Below are 21,946 nucleotides of genomic sequence, written 5' to 3' on the forward strand. Positions count from 1 at the left end.
GGGTGTTTCTCTCCTCTCCCCCTCCTCCCCCTGAGGTGACCCTCTCCTTTCCCGCACCTCCCCCTGAGGTGTCCCTCTCCTCTCCCCCCCTCCCCCCTCCTCCCCCTGAGGTGACCCTCTCTTCTCCCCCTCCTCCCCCCTGAGGTGACTCTCTCCTCTCCCCCTCCTCCCCCTGAGCTGACCCTCTCCTCTCCCCCTCCTCCCCCTGAGCTGACCCTCTCCTCTCCCCCTCCTCCCCCTGAGGTGACTCTCTCCTCTCCCCCTCCTCCCCCTGAGCTGACCCTCTCATCTCCCCCTCCTCCCCCTGAGGTGACCCTCTCCTCTCCCCCTCCTCGCCCTGAGGTGAGGTCTCCTCTCCTTCTCTCCTCTCCCCCCTCTCCTTGGATCTATGATATACTCATGGAGAGAATGTCGTGCCTCACCTTTCACTGCAAGAGATGGAGGCATGACAGAGGAGTCTTCAGTATCATTGTAGAGGCTCTGTTGGAAAATGCATACCTCCATACTATATAGTATGCATAGCGGATATAAGTGACGGCTTAGTACGCTTGAAAGAAATGGATTCCATACTGAAAAATGCTATAGGATATATGAAATATAAAGCCTCATACAAGTATTTAGTACATACTGTAATAGTAAGTGCTTGATTTGGAACACAGACAGTGACTGAGAGAGTCAGTGGACTCTCTGGTCCGTCAATGGTATTAATGATCGTGGGTACAACAGGTAAGTCAATGGTATTAATGATCATGTATACAACAGGTAAGTCGATGGTATTAATGATCATGTATGCAAAGGGAGGAACCAAAATACACTGCAGCCCTAAAGAATAGGAGTTGAGTACCCTTGCTCTACACTCTAGACTAGAGTGAAGGGACCAACATATGCACTATTGACACACATACGCGCACGCACGCACGCATGCACACACACACACAAATACACACACACACACACACACACACACACACACACATACACACACTTCATTTCCAACAGAGCGGATATCACACGTAAACCACATAAGGACTGGGTCCGCTGGCCTCCACCAATAGAAGGCCTCATATGGGAGTGTCTCTGTGATAGACCACGGCTTGGAGGAGAGAAAGAGGAAGGAAGGGAAGGAAGGAAGGAAGGAAGGAAGGAAAGAAGGAAGGAAGGAAGGAAGAAAGGAGACGAGGGGTGGAGGGGTGGAGGGGTGGAGGAGGAGGGAGAGATAGATAAAGGGAGAGAGGGGGGGGGGACAGACATCCAGAGGGACAAAAACAGACATACCTTTACCAACAGGAGGGGTGCAGTGTTTGATAATACATTTGACTGGTAAGGCACCTTTCAAGAGACTCAAGGTCACCTTAAATAAACATGTATCTTGCCTTGTGTGTATGTCAGCCCTCAAGCAGACTTTAATGCTCCTTCCTGGTTCAAAGTAGAACAAGTAGAAGTAGAAAAGTAGAAACAGCAGTAGAAGTAGAAACAGACTTTTTGGGGAATTACCACCTAACTACATGGGGGGGGGGGGTACAGCAGTGATATCCCCTGCCATATTTTGAGCCATCAGGTAAACATACATGTAAATTCAACCTCAGCCCAGGTCTACACCAATTCTAGACCTTAACCCCTGGGGCGTGGTCTACCGTATAGTACACTGCTCACTGTTCTTGGGACAATAATATGACCATGACCAATGTTGGTAGAACACAACACGGCGCACGCGGGCTTGCCTACTGCAGCGACTCCCGTCCCGACAATCCAAAACCGTGCGCAGCGATATAACAATAACACACAACAGCAGGCTTTGTCTCCGTTCTAAATTAACAAAATGTGCAATTAAACATGGATTACTGAGCAATAATCCACCATTAAGCGTCCTAATAGTACAGGCTGCACAGGAAGCGTTCTGAAAAGAACAACGCAACAGACCTATACTTCTAAAAACTCCACAGCGGTGTTTGTCGTTCATAACAATTACAATATTAACTTTACTAGTGTACATATACTTGTAACTTATCCTGCGTCTTAGAAACAGTCCTACCATAGTTGAAGCGGGACTTGCCAGCTCTGTCAGGGAGAAGGTGCCAACACAAACACACAGCCGCGCGCAAGTCCCCCACTTTCTCTTCGTTTGTCTTTTTTTGTTCTATATCCGAGCGGTGCGTTCTTTTAGGGGCTGCGACAGACTGTCACTTTACTTCTCTTCTCCAACCACGAGTTAATCCGAACACTTCCCCAACGCGTTCCACAGCTGGACCGAGAAGTACAACGGCATTTGCGGCTCGTTTGGAGAGACTTTGACGCGCTGTCCCCCCCCCTCTCTCTCCCTCTCCCTCTCTCTCCCCCACCCCCCCCCACCCCCTCTCTCTCTCCCTCACTCTCTCGCTTTCTCTCTCCACCCCCCCCTCTCTCTCTCTCTCTTTCTCTCCCCCCCTCTCTCTCTCACACACACACGCGCGCACACACGTATACACACAGAGGCCGGCCCACGCCAGTGGCGACGTGTAAAGCACAGGAATGCGTAACAGCTGGAACGGGACGCGGGAGGGACGGACGGGACAGGGTGTGTGTGTGTGTGTGTGTGTGTGTGTGTGTGTTGGGGAAAGGCTCAATCCAGCGGTGCCGACCGACAGACTCTCAAATTCACACACACATAATGGGCAGGTGTTAGCAGACAACTCGGCTTGACCTTCACCATCCTCTCTCTATTTCTGTCAGACAATGATGAGTTGATTATTTCTACACGGTCTTTGGTTCAGTCCATTTAATTAATCTTTTCTGAGAGAGAGAGAGAGAGTAAGAGAAAGAGTGAGGGAAAATAGAAAGATATTCTGTCCCTATGACCTCTTGAGACAAAATCCCTTTTATGCACTTAGATTTAATCTAATTAACATAAATTCCAGAGCTGCTCTGACCACGACAAAAGCTGCGTTTAGATAATGATATTACGCCTGGAATCTATTTCCTCTCACGATTACTATTTTAGGGGATGAAATATAGCACTTAAAGGAGCAGGGCATAAATTTGTTGGAAATCTGCCACCTCTGGCCACCCGGGCGAAATTCAACAACATCCTCCCTAATGATAATATAACCCCCGAAATGGACTTGCAGTGTTGGACATTGGTTGTTATTTTTTCTGCATGCGTGCACGATTCGAAGAGGCAGCCAAACTGAGAGAGGCGAAAATCAGCGAGTCTACTCCCATAGAACACCCCTGGTAGTAACCAACATGTTTATTTGCAAATTGAGTGTTGGGTAGGACACTTCATTTAAGAAGTGCTTTTTCCAGACCAAAACAGCGTTTGTATTCCCAACCATTGGGAAGTTTACATACTGGACCTTTACATCTATCCTAACTTAGTTTAGAGCACTTGCATCTTTCATGAACTAAATTATTTCAGATTTCAGATTCACTTCATCCATTGTCCAATGAAACAACTGGGACTATCGTCCTCGGGTCGGAGCCCTGCAGGGCGTGAACGCACCCCGCACAGGTCATATTTCACCCTTTCACAAGGGTTTAATCTGACTGCTATTTCACCCCATTTTTTCACTTGAACAAGTATAATTATTAATAGTTTGTATGTCTTTATAAATAATATAGTACATTAGAATGCTTTATGCTTGTTAATTGCCTTAGTAAATGTTTAAAGGTGCAGCACATGTTTTTGCGTGTTGCTGCCCCCGCTGGCCACACTGAAAATGATGCGTTTAATGTGCATATCCTTGTAAATAAACCAAATGTAAAATAAGCATGTGAAGGCCAGCATCTGACCATGACACCAGCTTTCACCATATCTCGTAATGGCCATTTAGCAGTATTTTAAAGCAAAAATCTACATACTGGACCTTTAAGTAATAATACATTCTTTATACATGTTTTCTACTGTATAAATATATGTTCATTATATATCCTTATTGTAAAGGTGTAAACCTCTGCTACAAGTAAAGTATACTGTATGCTCTCCCCCAGTTGAGTGATTGTGACTAACAAGACAACCCAGAATCAATGAATCTTTAAACATGAATGATGAAGCCAAATGGTTCATGTTGCTCCTATAGTCACAAGTATACGTTGTTTGCCACCGTCATATCTTCTCCCTCATTGATTAAGACTTCTGGGATATCTTCCTCTGCTCTTCTCTCACTTTGTCTCGCCAAATTGTCACCCTGTGAATGAAGCTCAAGAACAACTGGAAAATATTGACAGGTTCAGTGCAGAGGTCTTGCTTGAATCCAGCTTGAATTAACCATCAAGACCAGTGGAGGCTGGTGGAGTAAGAAATCAGAGGACAGGCTCCATGCATTACAATGAACCCGTCCTTTGATTCCTACCTCCACCAGCCTCCCCATGCCATAAGAAACTTTTTATTGAATAAACTGTTCATGCAATCAGTATCAAATGCATTATTATGTTATTTTACTTTGTCAGCCATAATTTTAAATGTGATATTTCAGTTTTTTATTTTTAATAAATGAGCAAACATTTCTAAAAACCTGTTTTGGCTTTGTCATTTTGGGGTATTATGTGTAGATTGATGAGGGGAAAAAAATGAATTTAATCCATTAATTTTTAGAATAAGGCTGTAAAATAACAAAATGTGGAAAAAGTGAAGGGGTCTGAATACTTTCCGAATGCACTGTATAAACAAAGCTGTGTTATGTCAGTGTTGTCTGTGGATTCGTCAACAGCCAGGGACATGACCTCCATGTTTCTCAGCCTTGAAAGGGTTTCGAAAACCTCTGTTGCTAGAATGTCAACTCTCCTTCTAGTTGATGTGTCAGACATGGGAATGTTTTTAATCAACAACATCACCTGATTTATGACCTTGTCATCTGTGATCACTTATCAACAATAGCTAACATCCACTCACTCACTATCTCTGAGTCTGTAAAAGGCCTCTTCCTTTAAGCAAGGATCCACGCCACACGGAGAAAGGCCGTTGTAGCCTTCTCTTGTGCGGAGCCAGATCTAACCATGGTGACTATTGTCTGCTCATACTGTAGGAGGCCATTAGACTTTCAATTTTGTTTTTGCGAACATCTGAACCCACTGGAAAATGTGGGTGTTTAGTCTTGAAGTGGCTCCTCAGGTTATAGTCTTTTACCACAGAAACGCACTCGTTACACAGCAAGCACATTGGCTTTCCCCAAAAACAATTGATATGAACAGATACTTCCCAGTCCATTGATATGAACAGATACTTCCCAGTCCATTGATATGAACAGATACTTCCAGGTTCATTGATATGAACAGATACTTCCCAGTCCATTGATATGAATAGATACTTCCCAGTCCATTGATATGAACATATACTTCCCAGTCCATTGAATAGCCCTGCTTTAGATCCTCAGATTGGTTTCACGTCCTACAAGACAGGTCGGTCGAGGCCCTGAGCGTCACGTAGGAACGACACCACCTGTCTTAAGACAATGCTATCAACCTCTTCCTCCAGTTCCCATATCAAATCTTAATGTTCTGGGTGTCCTGTGCCCGATGGCACTTGAAGAGACCACAGAAAGTCATCTTGCCCAAAATTGAGGGCTGGTTTCTCGGACACAAAGTAAGACGAATCCTAATTTAATGGAGATTTTCTTTTGAAAATGTCATTTAGTCGAGGACTAGGCTTAATCTTGCCCTGAGAAGATGACACAAGTGACAAGCTTTAAGCAGATAGGCACTTCTGGAACTGTTCCACTTGTAGGTATCCTCCATATTGCTTTCACTTTCACAGGTTAAACCCCAGAGAGGAGATGAAGAGAGGATTATGCACATACTGTCTCAGCACCTGCAGGCTCTGGGCAGATCAGACACCGGGACGACTTGATGTAAACAGGAAATAATGGCCATGTAATAATAATGCTAGAAGTAATGTTGCACATCCATGTTACCCTCTCCACTAACAATATTTCCACCACTCATCTTCATGCATACATCACACCAACCAATTGATTAAAAAATAATTGAACTTACTAGAAATTATGTTTGGAATTGTTTTATGTTTTGGCAATGTCACATGTCTTCAGATAACATCAGAGTATCCCACACACTCCACAAAATATTCTAGATGTGAGAAAGGGATTTAACCTTTACCAAAAAAAGTTTTTTCCAAAACCATATGATATCTACAGCCTTAACACGGCTACATGTCCTTAGCCATACTGACAACTCACATAGTCCATGAGCCTTTGAAAATATTACTATCAATGTCAAAATAAAATAAAAAATTTGCCTACATTGTCCCGTCTTTAGCAACTACAGGTTGTTGGTGTTGATGTTAGTGTTAGGTCCCCCTTGGTGGCACTCATATAGCCCTTTTTATTTCTACACACACACACACACATAGAGGAGCTGTAAGTTAACAATTACATCATACACAGACCCTGGATGCAGAGGCGGTGGAATGTCTGGCAGCATTCCAGAGTGAATTCCAGATTTCCCAAGTGATTCCATGGAGGCTGAGCAGGCACTCTGGAGCTGTTTTGACGGGGATACCACTCGGAATTAGGAGCTCTTACGTCCATAAAGACCAGTTTATTCTGCAGATCCTTAAAGCTTTGGTTAGAAAAAGCACTACCGCCCCCCCCCCCCCCTCCCCCTGCACATGCTGTCTGTGGCAGAGTGTCAGTCAAAAAGTAAATACATCTCTTTGAAGTAAGCACTGATAAAGATAAATGCATAAGCACCTGAAGTAAGCACCTCTCTCTCTCCCCCTTCTGCCTATCCCACCCTCTCTCTCTCCCCCTCCCACCTACCTCACTACCTCTCTCCCTCTTTCACCTATCTCACCCTCTCTCTCCCCCTGATGCCTTTGTGTCAATGTAGACACAGTGTAGAGTTATCACTGTAATAAGAGCCAGACCATTACCTTTCACACCTCTTTTAATGCCATGGACAAACAGACACAAGGTCAGGAGTGGACCAAATGCCACTCCTGTTACCGTCCAACCTCATGAGCATCCCCACCCCTGAATCTGTATCCACTGGAGCAGGCCAGGGTCTTAAAGCCAAAACTCTCCTTGGTGACCTGGAGAGCCCACTGAGAGAGGGAGAGAGGAGAAAGAGGGAGAGAGAGGGAGAGAGGGAGAGAGAGAGAGAACAAAGGACAGAACAACACGGCGGACTCCCACAGTCCATTATAGCTGCTCCACTCCCACAGGCCTTCTGTGGTATGTGTAATGACTCTGCAATTAGTGTCCTTGTGTATGTGTGTGTGTGTGTGTGTGTGTGTGTGTGTGTGTGTGTGTGTGTGTGTGTGTGTGTGTGTGTGTGTGTGTGTGTATGTGAGAGAGAGATAGAGATAGAGAGTTACTGCCTCAGTGTTCACAGACCACACGAGACAGAGTCAACAATGCGGCCTGAACAGGGACACACTCGCTCACACCAGCCGAGAGAAGGGGTGAGGGATCCTCATTGCTTAGAGGAGTGCAGCTGTTCTGATTTGATCTTTTTCTCTCTTGTTCCTTTTCTCCCCTCTTTCAGTCTCACTCAACAGATGTCAATTCCAACATTCTCTCTAATATCATTGTGGTATCTTTTCCCTCTTTATACTCCCTTTTAAATTGCCAATCTGGGATTCAAACAACAACAGTGCCCCCATATGTTTGGTAAACAGCTGAGGGACTAGGCTTGAGAAATGTAACCACTCTCAAATTCATTGGAGCTATAGATGCAAGGACTGATCAAATGATCAATTATAGTTTTAACTATGTTTTGAAGCTATACAGTGTTTGTTTACAATAACATTGTTTACAAACAATGGAGTAAAGCAAGCTTATATTTTGGGTTCTGATGGGGTAAGACAGTTGAACTAAGCTAATGAGGCATTTCTAAGTTATATTCTTCAAGAATCAATGGCTATGTATCATTAATTTCAAAGCCCAAAAATGGATGTACCAATCCGGTTATGGGAAGTTGTCAGGCAATAGTACAATTAGAACCACGCGGGCACACACACACACAAACCAGACTGCTGCGTGTGGCTATGAAGTGTGTGGTATTCTTTCATTACTTTCAAAAGGTTATAAATCAAGATGAAAAATGCGATAATCTATGATGCAACATTGTTATTACAATGAATAATTGCGTGACAATACAGCTGTAAAACATATGAGTATGTGCATGTGTGTCTCAGGCTTCTTGCATAGTGTTGCCTTTGCTACATTTGTATAAACCCAATACATTATTAACACATGCAGCATTTTCATGACCATGCCAGAAAAATCTCCCAACACAAACAACATCATTAGAACACAGGCCTTGTTGGCAGTCTCAGAGTGCACTTGGGTTTTTTTTAGCCTGACCATATAGATGCAGGGACTGGTGCTGGGACCCCTATGTGTAACTGACCAGGTTTGAACCAGGGACCTCTTGCATGGATGCCACCGGCAAAAAACATGATACCAAGAGGACATCCTCATGGTACAAGACATTCTAGATCCAGTGAGTTCTGACGGTCGCATGATCACAGGTATGTCTCTGAGTTCTTAGTCATGTGATTAGCGTCGGTGCAGCTGCCATTTTGGTTTTGAACCGTGAAAAGAAATCCAGGTGGAAGTTTATAGACTGTTCTAACTGTTTGTTATTGTAGGGCATGGGTCACGTGGCCCTGGTGGGCTGTTCTAACTGGTTGTTATTGTAGGGCATGGGTCACGTGGCCCTGGTGGGCTGTTCTAACTGGTTGTTATTGTAGGGCATGGGTCACGTGGCCCTGGTGGGCTGTTCTAACTGGTTGTTATTGTAGGGCATGGGTCACGTGGCCCTGGTGGGCTGTTCTAACTGGTTGTTATTGTAGGGCATGGGTCACGTGGCCCTGGTGGGCTGTTCTAACTGGTTGTTATTGTAGGGCATGGGTCATGTGAGCTTGGTAGACTTGTCGCGCAGCAGGAGGTCGTTGAGGTTGATGACTGTGTTGGCGAAGTTGACCAGCTCCACAAAGTCCGAGGTGATGATGTTAACTCCATCAACGCCCGGCTTCTGAGCCTCCACCCACGTCATAATGGTAGGAAGGTTCCTATGGAGGGTGGAGGGGGAGAGAGGGTGAAGAAAGAGAGTGGGGGAGAGAGAGTGAAGGGGCAAGGAGAGAGAGGGAGAGGGAAAAAGAGGGAGAGTTGCAGGAGAGAGAAGGGGGAGAAAGGGAGAAGGGGATAAGAGACAGATAGGATACAATAGAGGCTGGTGAAGCTAAAGGCAGTCATTATCTTCAAAATCATTGTTTTTCGGAGACCCACTGTTTTATGAGCAGGCACACTTTTAAACACACACACACACACACACACACACACACACACACACACACACACACACACACACACACACACACACACACACACACACACACACACACACATACACACACATAGTATTCATATCAGTGATAAAGCCCTTAACCCTCTGCTAAGTCTCGGCGGTTGTTTGGGACAAAACCAGGAAGTGGGAATGTTTATCCAGAGATTCCCAGAGATTATCCAGAGATTTTTTTTTCTTTTGGCTCTACACTCCAAAAGTTTGGATTGTTGAAATCAGACAATTACTATGGGGGTTAATATAGAGATTCTCAGCTCTGATGTAATGGTATTTGTGCACATATTGGTTTCATAATTTAGAAATGACAGCACTTTTTATAATTGCCTGAAGTCTGCGACCCCACCAGATGCTGGGTATCTTCTCTGGTGATGCTCGGCCAGGCCTGTATTGCAGCCATCTTCAGTTGTTTTGAGGTCTTTTTGCCTATAATCTTATCATCAGGAAATTAAATACATTCAAAAGGATTTAAGTCTGGAGATTGACTTGGCCAGTCAAGAACTTTCTACTTTTTGGACCTGAAAAACTCCCTAGTTGCTATGGTTTTGGGTCATCGTCTTCCTATATGGTGAAGGACCAACCAATAAATTTGGAGGCATTTGCTTGAGCAGACAATATGTTTCTATACACTTCAGAATGCATTCTGCTGCTGCCATCAGCAGTTACATTATCAATTAAGACAAGTTAGCCTGTTCTAGTGGAAGCTATACATGCCCAAACCTAACACCCCTGCACCATGAGTCACATATGAGGTGGTATGCTGTAAATCTTAGGCACCTTTTTCCAGACCTCAAACTGTAACCTGACCATCCTTTTTGAGGATAACTAGTGGTTTGCACCATGCAGTGAAGCCTCTGTAGTTCGGCTGGTGTATTCTGAGGATTATAGACATTCATGTCTACCTCTTAGAGAGTGTTCTTGATCTGTGTGACAGTTGTTTTAGGCTTTTTCTTAATTATGGTGAATATACTTTGGTCCTCCACTGTAGAAGTCTTCCTTAGCCTACCAGCCAAGTTTGCGATTGCTGAGTTAACCGGTGCTTTTTTTTTCTTTTTATTGATGTTCCAGACTGTTGATTTTGGCAAGCCTAAGGTTTTGGCTATGTTTCTGATATTTCAGCCTCATAATGGCTTCCTTGACTTTCATTGACCTCTCTTTGGTCCTCATGTTGACAGACACCAACAGCAGACTCCAAAGGCAAATGCAAAGCCTAAAAACAATACTAGACATTGACAGCTCTCTTATGCCTGCACAAATGATGTGACAGAATACACCTGATTAACCAGAAACACCTGTCAAGCCAATTTTCCAATACTACTGGTTCCCTGAAATAGGGGGACTGTGTATAAAAAGTGTTGTCATTTCTAAATGGTTTGTTTGATTTCAAACCTAAACTTTTGGAGTATATAACTAAAAGAATACAAAATGCTTCACTGTCCCATTACAAACTGCCCTGTAATATACAATCCCATTTCCTCAGAAAACACAAAATTAGGCTACTTCCTCCCAGACCGCTGTCTCCACAGAATGTCGGCTTCAGAGTAGGATGAAGTTATCTCTAGTGTAGACACTGATCTAGCATCAGTTTTTAGTGTTTTACCATCTAATGGTTGATGTGAGTATTTAGAGAGGTGAAACTGATCCTAGAAGTGTGCCTAAGGGCAAGAGGAGCGAGCTATCTTATAGATCCCTCTGCGTTCCACTCTACAGTGTTCACTTGTTTACTCCCTGACATGGATGTAGAAACAATGGATTGTTGTAAGATGTGGTAATAGCCCATGATTACACCAATCATATGCTTTTTAAATCCATGTGGGGAAAGGGCAGCGCATTGGGGCACAGAATGTCAATCATAATGGATGCTGTGTTTAACTACTGTATGTGTTTGGGTGAACACTTGGATTCATTATTAAACCACCATTTGGAACCAGGTAAATACCAACTGTGTGAAATTCAGGTAAACACATAATAAACACATAAAGTGCGACCAAGGCACCATTCAAACTGTGCCCATAGACCTCCTGGGTAAGGTTAGCATTTAGGACAGTTTTGCTCATCCTAAATCCGACCTAGAGGACAGAGAGCCTGACTGTATAGACTGCCCTCTGCTGGCTGCTCAAAGAATGAGAGATAAATTACAGTGCCCCCCATAAATATTGGAAAGAGGAAGCATTTTGTCTTCTTTTAGCTCTATACTCCAACAGTTTGGATTTGAAATCAAACAATTACTATGTGGTTAAAGCAGAGATTCTCAGCTTTAATTCAATGTTTTTTTTAAAACAGAACACACCTGACATACCAGAAACACCTGTCAAGCCCATTTTCCAATACTACTGGTTCCCTGAAATAGGATTTCCTGGTGAAACCAATCTGAAAAAGGAAACCATTGAAACATTGAATCTCCACTTTACCTCATAGTAATTGTTTGATTTCAAATCTAAACTGTTGGAGTAGGGTTAGGGTTAGGGTTAGGGTTAGGGTTAGGGTTAGGGTTAGGAACACAATGCTTCCTATTTCCAATACTTATGGAGGGCACAGTACATACATATACAAGCAAATTGACTCATTAGAGACACACAGACACACATACGCAAGTGTGTACACTCACAACACACACACACACACACACACACACACACACACACACACACACTAGGCCCAGGTCAGCTCACCAGTACCACCACCACCACAACCACCACCTCCACCACCTCCACCACCCATCAAACACCTACCTCTCCACCAGGTATTTGCGTAGCCCCTGTACGAGGCCTTTCATTATAGTTGGGACTCGGGGAGTGAGGATGGCCTGGGACACGTGGAAGGAGCCCTGCTTCGCCCTCTCAGCCAGAGTGGTCTGCAGGAACTACAATTACAATCACCACAATGGATCAAAGTTAGGTGACAGGTGCAGGTGTTTAAATAAACAGATAGATTGAATTGTTTAAATTTCATTCAAGAAACATCACTAGATTTGGTTTGTGTGTGTGTGTGTGTGTGTGTGTGTGTGTGTGTGTGTGTGTGTGTGTGTGTGTGTGTGTGTGTGTGTGTGTGTGTGTGTGTGTGTGTGTGTGTGAAGGACTCACTTGAATAAGTTTTGTGGCGTCTGTAGTGTTGGCCCAGGGGGCAGGGATACGACTGCCAGGCCACATCTGGGGACAGCCCTCTGCTGATGGGTGGTGGTAGAACACTAGCACCTGTGGGATGGAGTGATCGAGAGGGAGATGTTTGTTACACATTTTGGTTACTTTAACAAATGTTTTGTCTTATATTTAAAGACTAGAGTAGTAAAGTTATCTTCTAGCAGCAAATATATCTTTTCACTAGCTGTTAATGATGCAAAGCAGAAAGTATTACTTACTCTGTTAATGATACAAAGCAGAAAGTATTACTCTACTTTTAGGAAGTATCCTCTGACACAAAATGCATCATCAAGCAAGCATCTCATTTTTTCAGGAAGTAAGGTTGTCATTAGGATATCTATGAGGCCTGTATTTCTGATGAGAAATACACTCAAAAAAACAAATAAACTGAAACCAAATTGCCTAATTTTTCTGTGGGACAAATTCACACCAAGATGTTGGCTACTTCTGTGGAAAATGAGGATGTCTTCCACTATAGTTTCTGAAGTAAATCTACAATTGTTTTCGATGAAACAAACACACTACATTTATTTTGCCCCCTGATGCTAGAAAGCTTCTCAGTCACTAGCATAGAAATGCCTAAAAAGTTAGTGTTAGCATAGTCACCTATTGTTGCTAGCTAGCTTGGTAGCTAAAAGAATGTATCGGTATCAACAAGAATCACGTCTTTCCCTCCTCAGCCCTTGGTAACCTAGAGGCATGCCTCACTTCTTTTTAGAAAACCTAACTCATCTGTCCTTTCTAACCCCTCAGCCCTTACCACTCTGCTGTTTGCTCCCTCCTTTTCACCTGTCTCACCCCTACTTCTCACCTGTCTCACCCCTCCTTCTAAAATGTCTCACCCTCCTTCTAACCTGTCTCACCCCTCCTTCTAACATGTCTCACCCTTCACCTGTCTCATAATGATGAAATAGGTGAAAACAAGGATTCTACTACAGATCAGGATTCCACTAGTCAGATCGGTGTTTATTGCAAAGCAGGAAGGAGAGATGCAAGTAGGGGTTTCACCTGGTACTTCTTCTCCCACAGGTAGTCCAGGCTGATCTCCTCCACCGTGCTGATGCAGCACATCTTGTTTCCAAACATTTGCTGGAGCATTTTGATGAGGTAAGTGTGATGTTCTGCCCCCATGGCGTAGTGATGGTTAAAGTCCAGGAACACCACCTCCTTACGATGGGCGTTCAGGAAAGAGTTAATGTCCGACAGACCGTCTCGCACCTATATGCATGTGTGAGGATAAGATGGGGTGATGTTCGTGTGTGTGAAAGACAGAGAAAGGGAGAAAGAGACAGAAGGAGTGAATAGATATCAGGAGCAGATAATAATGGCCAACAGAAAACTGGACTGACAACTTTAAAAATCTTTTATCCTTTTTTGAGTTGTCGACCACATGAAGACTTAAACGTTGAGACAGATGTTATGTCCCAACACTTTTCACTACTCCTTTTCACTACCACTTACTACTACCACTCACTTTCACCCTGTAAATATCTGGAGGAGGAGAGTGGAATGTCGTGTAGTGTAGAGTAGTGGTGAGAATTGGGACATCCTACCTACTTCGGCATCATGTTTTAGGACGACAATTATTGATGACCAGAAACCAATCACAGCGCATTCAATCAAGCCATGTTTATTGAGGAGTGGGACAATGGCAGCATTTAGAAACCAAATGTTACATGAATAAAAAATGCAATGATTGTCAGCATTCAAAAACAAAGTTAAAAGTATAAATTGGGTATGCTGGAATAAACATGCTCTGCTACTGACGAAGCAATTGAAGAATGAACATTTTTAATTAAGTGACAATTCCACTGACCGCATCTGGCATCTGACCTAAGACCGATTACCATTAGACTTACATACATTAGGCCATGGATTTGACACAATGCACTTCATTTAGTTCACTTGACTTAGTTCACTTGAAAAAATAAGTCAAGAACCTGGGAGCACGGAATGGGATACATAATCATCACTGCTTGCAAATGTTTTCAATGTCTATCTACTCACACATACAGTGGGGGAAATAATTATTTGATCCCCTGCTGATTTTGTTAGTTTGCCCGATTACAAAGAAATGAGCGGTCTATAATTTTTATGGTACTTTTAGTTTAACAAATAGAGACAGAATATCAACAAAGAAGTCCAGAAAAAACACATTATATAAAGTTATAAATTAATTTGCATTTGATCGAAGGAAATAAGTATTTGATCCCCTACAAACCAGCAAGAATTCTGGCTCATACAGACCGGTTATATGCCCATGAGGCACACAGATTAGTCCTGTCACTTTAGAAAAAGTACTCCTAATCTCTGCTTGTTATGGGTATAAAAGACACCTGTCAATAGAATCAATCTCTTCCATTCCAACCTCTCCACCACCATGGGCAAGACCAAAGAACATTCAAAGGACATCAGGGTAAGAGTTGTAGACCTGCACAAGGCTGGAATGGGCTACAAGACCATCAGCAAGAAGCTTGGTGAGAAGGAGACAACTGTTGGTGCAATTATTAGAAAATGGAAGAAATACAAAATAACCATCAATCGCCCTCGGCCTGGAGCTCCATGCAAGATCTTGCCTCGTGGGGTAAGGATGATCATGAGAAGGGTGAGGGATCAGCCCAGAACTACACGGGAGGAGCTTGGTAATGATCTCAAGGCAGCTGGGACCACAGTCACCAAGAAAACCATTGGTAACACACTACACCGCAACGGATTGAAATCCTGCAGTGCCCGCAAGGTCCCCCTGCTCAACAAGGCACATGTACAGGCCCATCTGAAGTTTGCCAATGAACACCTAAATGATTCAGAGAAGGCTTGGGAGAAGGTGATGTGGTCAGATGAGACCAAAATTGAACTCTTTGGCATAAATTCGACTCTTCGTGTTTGGAGGGAGAGAAATGCTGAATGCTACAATCCCAAGAACACCATCCCCACCGTCAAACACGGAGGTGGAAACATTATGCTTTGGGGTTGTTTCTCTGCTAAGGGTACAGGACGACTTCACTGCATTGAGGGGCCAATGGACGGGGCCATGTACCATAAGATCTTGGACGAGAACCTCCTTCCCTCAGCCAGAGCACTGAGGATGGGTCGTGGATGGGTCTTCCAGCATGACAATGACCCAAAACATACAGCCAAGGCAACAAAGGAGTGGCTCAAGAAGAAGCACACTAAGGTCATGGAGTGGCCTAGCTAGTCTCCAGACCTTAATCCTATCGAAAATTTGTGGAGGGAGCTGAAGCTTCGAGTTGCCAAGCAAAAGCCTTGAAACCTTCAGGATTTGGAGAGGATCTGTAAAGAGGAGTGGACCAAAATCCCTCCTGAGATGTGTGCAAACCTGGTGACCAACTATAAGAAACGTCTGACTTCTGTGCTTGCCAGCAAGGGTTTATCCACCAAGTACTAAGTCATGTTTTGCTTGGGGATCAAATACTTCCTTCGATCAAATGCAAATGAATTTATAACTTTATATAATGTGTTTTTTCTGGACTTCTTTGTTGATATTCTGTCTCTATTTGTTAAAATAAAAGTACCATAAAAATTATAGATCGCTCATTTCTTTGTAATCGGGCAAACTAACAAAATCAGCAGGGGATCAAATAATTATTTCCCCCACTGTATAAAGTACACATCACAAACCATATATGATAAAGAAAGTAGATTAGGGTTAGGGTTGGTTGCTGTAATAGCTTGATGCTAGTATTAGTATTAGTATTAGTATTAGTATTAGACCTAAAGCAATAATATTTGTTTAACACAAACGTCTTAATACATATCAAATACATCTACAGTGCACTTGGAAAGTATTCAGACCCCTTCACTTTTCCCACATTTTGTTATGTTACAGCCTTATTCTAAAATGGATTCAATTCATTTTTTCCCTCATCAATCTACACACAATACCCCATAATGACAAAGTGAAAACAGGTTTTGAGAAATGTTTGCTAATTTATTAAAAAAATAAAAAACTGAAATATCACATTTACATAAGTATTCAGACCCTTTACTATGACACTCGAAATTGAGCTCAGGTGCATCCTGTTTCCATTGATCATCTGTGAGATGTTTCTACTACTTGATTGGAGTCCACCTGTGGTAAATTCAATTGATTGGACATGATTTGGAACGGCACACACCTGTCTATATAAGGTCCCATAGTTGACAGTGCATGTCAGAGCAAAAACCAGGCCATGAGGTTGAAAGAATTGTTTGTAGACCTCCGAGACAGGATTGTGTCGAGGCACAGATCTGGGGAAGGGTACAAAAAAATTCTGCAGTATTGAAGGTCCCCAAGAACATAGTAGCCTCCATCATTCTTAAATGGAAGAAGTTTGGAACCACCAAGACTCTTCCTAGAGCTGGCCGCCCGGCCAAATTGAGCAATGGGGGGAGAAGGGCCATCGTCAGGGAGGTGACCAAGAACCCAATACTCTGACAGGGCTCCAGAGTTCCTCTGTGGAGATGAGAGAACCTTCCAGAAGGACAACCATCTCTGCAGCACTCCACCAATCAGGCCTTTATGGTAGAGTAGCCAGAAGGAAGCCACTCCTCAGTAAAAAAGCACATAACAGCCCGCTTGGAGTTTGGCCAAAAGGCACCTAAAGGACTCTCAGACCATGAGAAACAAGATTCTCTGGTCTGATGAAACCAAGATTGAACTCTTTGGCATGAATGAACCAGGCACAACTCATCACCTGGCCAATACCATCCCTCCGGTGAAGCATGGTGGTGGCAGCATCATGCTGTGGGGATGTTTATCAGCGGCAGGGACTGGGAGACTAGTCAGGATCAAGGGAAAGATGAACGGAGCAAAGTAGAGAGAGATCCTTGATGAAAACCTGCTCCAGAGTGCACAGAACTTTGGACAGACCTGAAAATAGCTGTGCACTGACGCTCCCCATCCAAGCTAACAGAGCTTGAGAGGATCTCCAGAGAAGAATGGGAGAAACTCCCCAAATACAGGTGTGCCAAGCTTGTAGCGTCATACCCAAGAAGACTTGAGGCTGTAATCACTGCCAAAGGTGCTTCAACAAAGTATTGAGTAATACTTATGTAAATGTGATATTTCAGTTTTTTATTTTTAATAAATTAGCAAACATTTCTAAAAACCTGTTTTGGCTTTGTCATTATGGGGTATTGTGTGTAGATTGATGAGGGGGGGGAATTAATTTAATCCATTTTAGAACAGAGGAGAAGGTGGAAGTGGAAAGGATAACTTTTTCAGACTACTGGGACACACCATAGTCTCAATAAAAGCCCTGTGCAGATACTACTACTTTATCTTTTCGTAAGTTACTTTTTCAGTGATATTTCTTCTAGTCTGTCTTTTAAGACTACTAATAGTTTTCAGTCTTGAATAATGGCGTTATGGGCAACATCACATAACTGACCCCTTCACATGAAAGCAGCAGGTTTCTGTGTCGGCCACTGCCAGGCATCTTCGTACAGCTCCTATCTAGAAACACTGTTGTGTGCAAAACCCATGGGTGCCTACCACTGTATGCCCACCACTGTATGCCCACCACTGTGTGCCCACCTTGTGGCCAAACAGGCCGTGGATGAAGTAGATCTCATTACCAGGCTCTCCAGGTTTGGACGAAACGCGGAGGTCAAAGTAGCGAATCCCCGCGTCCAGCTGCTCCTTAAATGTCAGGTTCTAACAAAGATAATGACAATAATATTAAATGTCAGCTCCTAACAACAATAATGACAATAATACAGCCAGTGTTAAAATAACATAAACACAGGTTTGAACAATGATAACAATAATAATACTGTCGGTCTTAACATTGATGATCGAAGTTAGAGGATGCTTTCATCCAAACACACTTAACATACAACACATACAGCGCCCTGCGTAAGTAATAGGACAGTGAAGCATTTTTTCTTTTTTTGGATCTATGCTCCATAAAATTGGATTTGAAATCAGACAATTATTATGAGGTTAAAGTAGAGATTCTTATTTGATGGTATTTGTATACATATTCACATATAGAAATGGCAATATTTTTTCTACAAAGTCCCCCTATTTCAGGGCACTATAAGTAATGGGACAGAACATATACAGTAATGTCCTAGTTATGCACTCGTGTTTAGTACTTGATCAACAAATTTTTCCATGCGATAACTACCTGAAGTCTGTGACTCATTGACCCCAGCAAACACTGGGTATCTTCTCTAGTGATGCTCTGCCAGGCCTGTACTACGACCATTTTCAGTTGTTGTTTGTTATCAGGGTTCTTGTTTTTTTACCTTAAATCTTATCATCAGGAAATGAAATGCATGTTCAAGATTTAACTGTGAAGATTGACTTGGCCAGTCAAGAACTTTCCACTTTTTGGCCCTGAAAAAAACTCCCTAGTTGCTATGGCAGTATGTTTTGGGTCAGTGTCTGACTTCAAGATGAAGCGCCATCCAATGCATTTAGAGGCAATTGCTTGCACTCGAGCAGACAAGATGTTTCTGTACTCTTCAGAATATATTCTGCTGCTGCCATCAGCAGTTAGATCATCAATAATGTCAAGTTAGCCAGTTCTAGTGGCAGCTATACTTACCCAAACCATAACATCCCCTCCACCCTGTTTCACAGATGAGGTGGCATGCTGTAAATCTTGGGCAGATCCTTTTTTCTCCAAACCACTTGCAATCATTCTGCTACATGATATTATTCATCTTATCTGTCCACGAGACCTTTTTCCAGACATCTGCAGGCTTTTTAGGTATGTTTTAGCAAACTGCACCCTGACCATCCTTTTTGAGGATAACTTTTTGAGCCTCTGCAGTTTGGCTGGTGTGGTATTCAGATGTTTGTCTCTGACACATTAACATCTACCGCCTGGAGAGTGATCTGTGGGACAGTTGTTTTGGGGGTTTTCTAAATTATGGTGGGCATTAGGGTCATCTACTGTAGATGTCTTCCATGGCATACCAGCTGTATGTAAAACCCGCCGCAAAAACCTCTCCAATAACAGCTACACAACATACAACGTTATCATCATATTAACGATAGTTAAGAAACTGAAAACTACCACACATAACCTACAATTCTAATCAATGTTTACAATCATGGAAACAGCAAGCAGTTACACCGGTGGTCCCCGGTGGCAATACATTAATAAAAAAGCTTACCTAGCCAGCTAGCTAACATAAACAGCCTTCCTCTGTGACTGAGTCAGGTTGTTGAGTAGGCTAAATTAGCTGCATTAACTAAATAAGTGAAAGGTAAAATAAGAAGAACAAAAAATACAACAAAATAATATTACAAGAATAGCTTGCTCTCTCTCGCTTTCTTCCTTTGCCTTCATTTTTGAAGAATTTAATTTTTATTTAATTAACAGAATTTTGTGCCAGAAAGACCTACACACAGACAGTGAGACAGTGAACTAGGTAGCCTATTAATTTGATTGGATTGTCAGTATGTGAGGTTGCCATATTTGGTCTGAGAACCATTCTGAAGTTGCTAATTTTACAGCGAAAATGCAAATTGAAAAAATAAAAACACAATGAATGGGGCTTAACAGAGCAGCGAGGGGAGTCGCTAAATTCAGCCTCCTCTATTTCTATTCAGCCTGCAGTTACCATGTTCAACCATTTGGGACCACTGTTGAGACTACTTCTATCTATTTTCATGGTTAGTGTGAGCTATTTGAGTGCATTTTTGCAGCAGAATTGAGCAGGTTTACAGTTTTTGTACAGAACTTTTTATTTGAATTGTATTTCATTTAATAAAAATTCAAGGGAGAACCATACTCATCTTCCTAAATGGACCAGCCTCCACTGCAACATACATTTACATCCTTTTCATCACAAGGTTCAATTTGAACCACTTTGAAGCCACACTTGTGTCACTGGGGTCTAATTGAACCACTTTGAAGCCCCACCTGTGTCATGGACCACTTTTTCATGAGCTTCTTGGCGGCCAGGCGGAACACTGTCGCCAGGTGTTTCACTATGGCCATCTGATCCGGACCCACAGGAGCATGCTCATCCACCCAGAACGTAAAAGAGTCATGGGACCCTGTGAGAGAGAGAGAGGGAGGAAAAGGGGGATAGCAGGGACAGTGGATACATTCGATTTAAATTGAAAAAACTACACAACAGTTCTCTGTCTTTCTAGCACTAACAGACCCTTGTTTACACTACATTCTCTATCTACAGTCCAGTAGACTATAAACATTAGACACTATAATGGTTCACAAGTGACAATTTAAGTTAAAAACCACCAGTCAACACCAACTATCTTGATAGTTACCACAACAATAACAACAGCCACATTGACCTGAATACAGCAACAGCCACGGTACATGTAGCCTGTTGTATATCCCCAGAGTTGAGCTCTTCTCCAACACCATCCATTCATGATGAGCCTATCCTGGACACTTCTATTCCCTAGATGTTCCCTAGATGAGAAAACTGTCCATTTCCCATAATATTTTGTCATAAATGTATTTAATACACTCTTTAGGTTAAAATGATTTGTCTTAGACAATTTTTGAAACAACATCATGCCGTCTATACCGTGCCTATACTGGGAGTCTCCCATCCTCACAGCAGCATACTACCAACAGAGCTAACTCACTCAGTCACTCCATGATCAGATGAACAGTGAAAGACATGCACCCTAACTAGATTTTATTGTGGCATATACTGTATGTATTAGTGTGTACCATAGGCCTTGTGAAACCAGATCTCTTCAGCATGTTCACAGATTGAAAAGGTGCAACTTCATTTCGTTAGTGGATGTACTATTTAAAGCCTGAACTCAATGTCATTGGGAGGTACCCTAAGCCCCTGTCATCTTAACACATTTTCGATGATACACAAGATGTTTTCAATTTCCATTCATCAAACATTACACACAGATACAGATACACACACACACGCGCTTACCAGGCACCGCAAGGTACTTGAGGGGCATGGCCGTGAGCGTGGGGGAGAGTGAGCCCATCCAGTCGGCATTGGAGTTGCCAATGCCCGCGGGCCGTGTCTTCATGGCCCCGCTTTAATGCCCCCACGCAAACACCTTTCAATGTCAAAAGTGATACATCTGTCTCTGGTGCCGGTGTAATGCGGCTGTCCTTGTCACCCCCACGATGCTTATGGTACAAGAAATCATCCTGAGGCTAGGACGGCCTTTCCCGCACCTTGGTAAAACAGTCAGCACCTGTGACACTGTTCCCTTGTGCAGATCCCGGTGTGGTGTGAGTGTCTGGCCATTGGCCAGGCAGACAACGTGCCTCGCTCTGGCTAATGACTATGGCTAATCTTCTTAGACTGAAATTGTACTCGTTATCCCCCTCCCTCTTGCTCGGGTTTAAGCGTGTGTGGATTAGGCCCACTCCTGCCCCCCCCCCCCCCCCCCCACCCCCCAATGTCCAGAGACGTTTGTTGAAGTTAGTGGAACAGTGCAATCATTAGCATGCGACGTAGCACTAGGACCCAGCGGTGAAAGGAAGGAGATATAAGGGGGGACTCTCCCTCTGCTGCTGTTGTTTTGGAACACCACATGG

At 43.2% G+C, this 21,946-nt stretch overlaps 2 protein-coding genes across 6 annotated transcripts in view; both read right to left on the minus strand.

The window, feature by feature from the left end:
• LOC310813529 (pleckstrin homology-like domain family B member 2) overlaps positions 1–2,290 on the minus strand; it is a 56,149-nt gene extending 53,859 nt beyond the window's left edge. For all 5 annotated transcript variants that reach the window (XM_083682582.1, XM_083682581.1, XM_083682579.1 and 2 more), the window contains exon 1: positions 2,033–2,290. In XM_083682582.1, coding sequence (XP_083538708.1) covers positions 2,033–2,035 — 3 coding nt within the window. In that variant the 5' untranslated portion in view covers positions 2,036–2,290. The remainder of the gene's footprint in view (positions 1–2,032) is intronic.
• A 6,557-nt stretch (positions 2,291–8,847) lies between these two features.
• plcxd2 (phosphatidylinositol-specific phospholipase C, X domain containing 2) lies at positions 8,848–21,429 on the minus strand (the record flags this gene model as incomplete). The annotated part of the gene is made up of 7 exons (XM_083684444.1): positions 8,848–9,007; positions 12,030–12,160; positions 12,381–12,491; positions 13,446–13,655; positions 17,974–18,093; positions 20,318–20,454; positions 21,327–21,429. The coding sequence occupies 7 exons, from the start codon at positions 21,427–21,429 to the stop codon at positions 8,848–8,850; spliced, it is 972 nt and encodes a 323-aa protein (XP_083540570.1).
• Between the last annotated feature and the right edge of the window lie 517 nt (positions 21,430–21,946).

The sequence above is a fragment of the Argentina silus genome (assembly GCF_951799395.1).
Source record: "Argentina silus genome assembly, chromosome: 1".
Taxonomy (NCBI): Eukaryota; Metazoa; Chordata; class Actinopteri; order Argentiniformes; family Argentinidae; genus Argentina; species Argentina silus.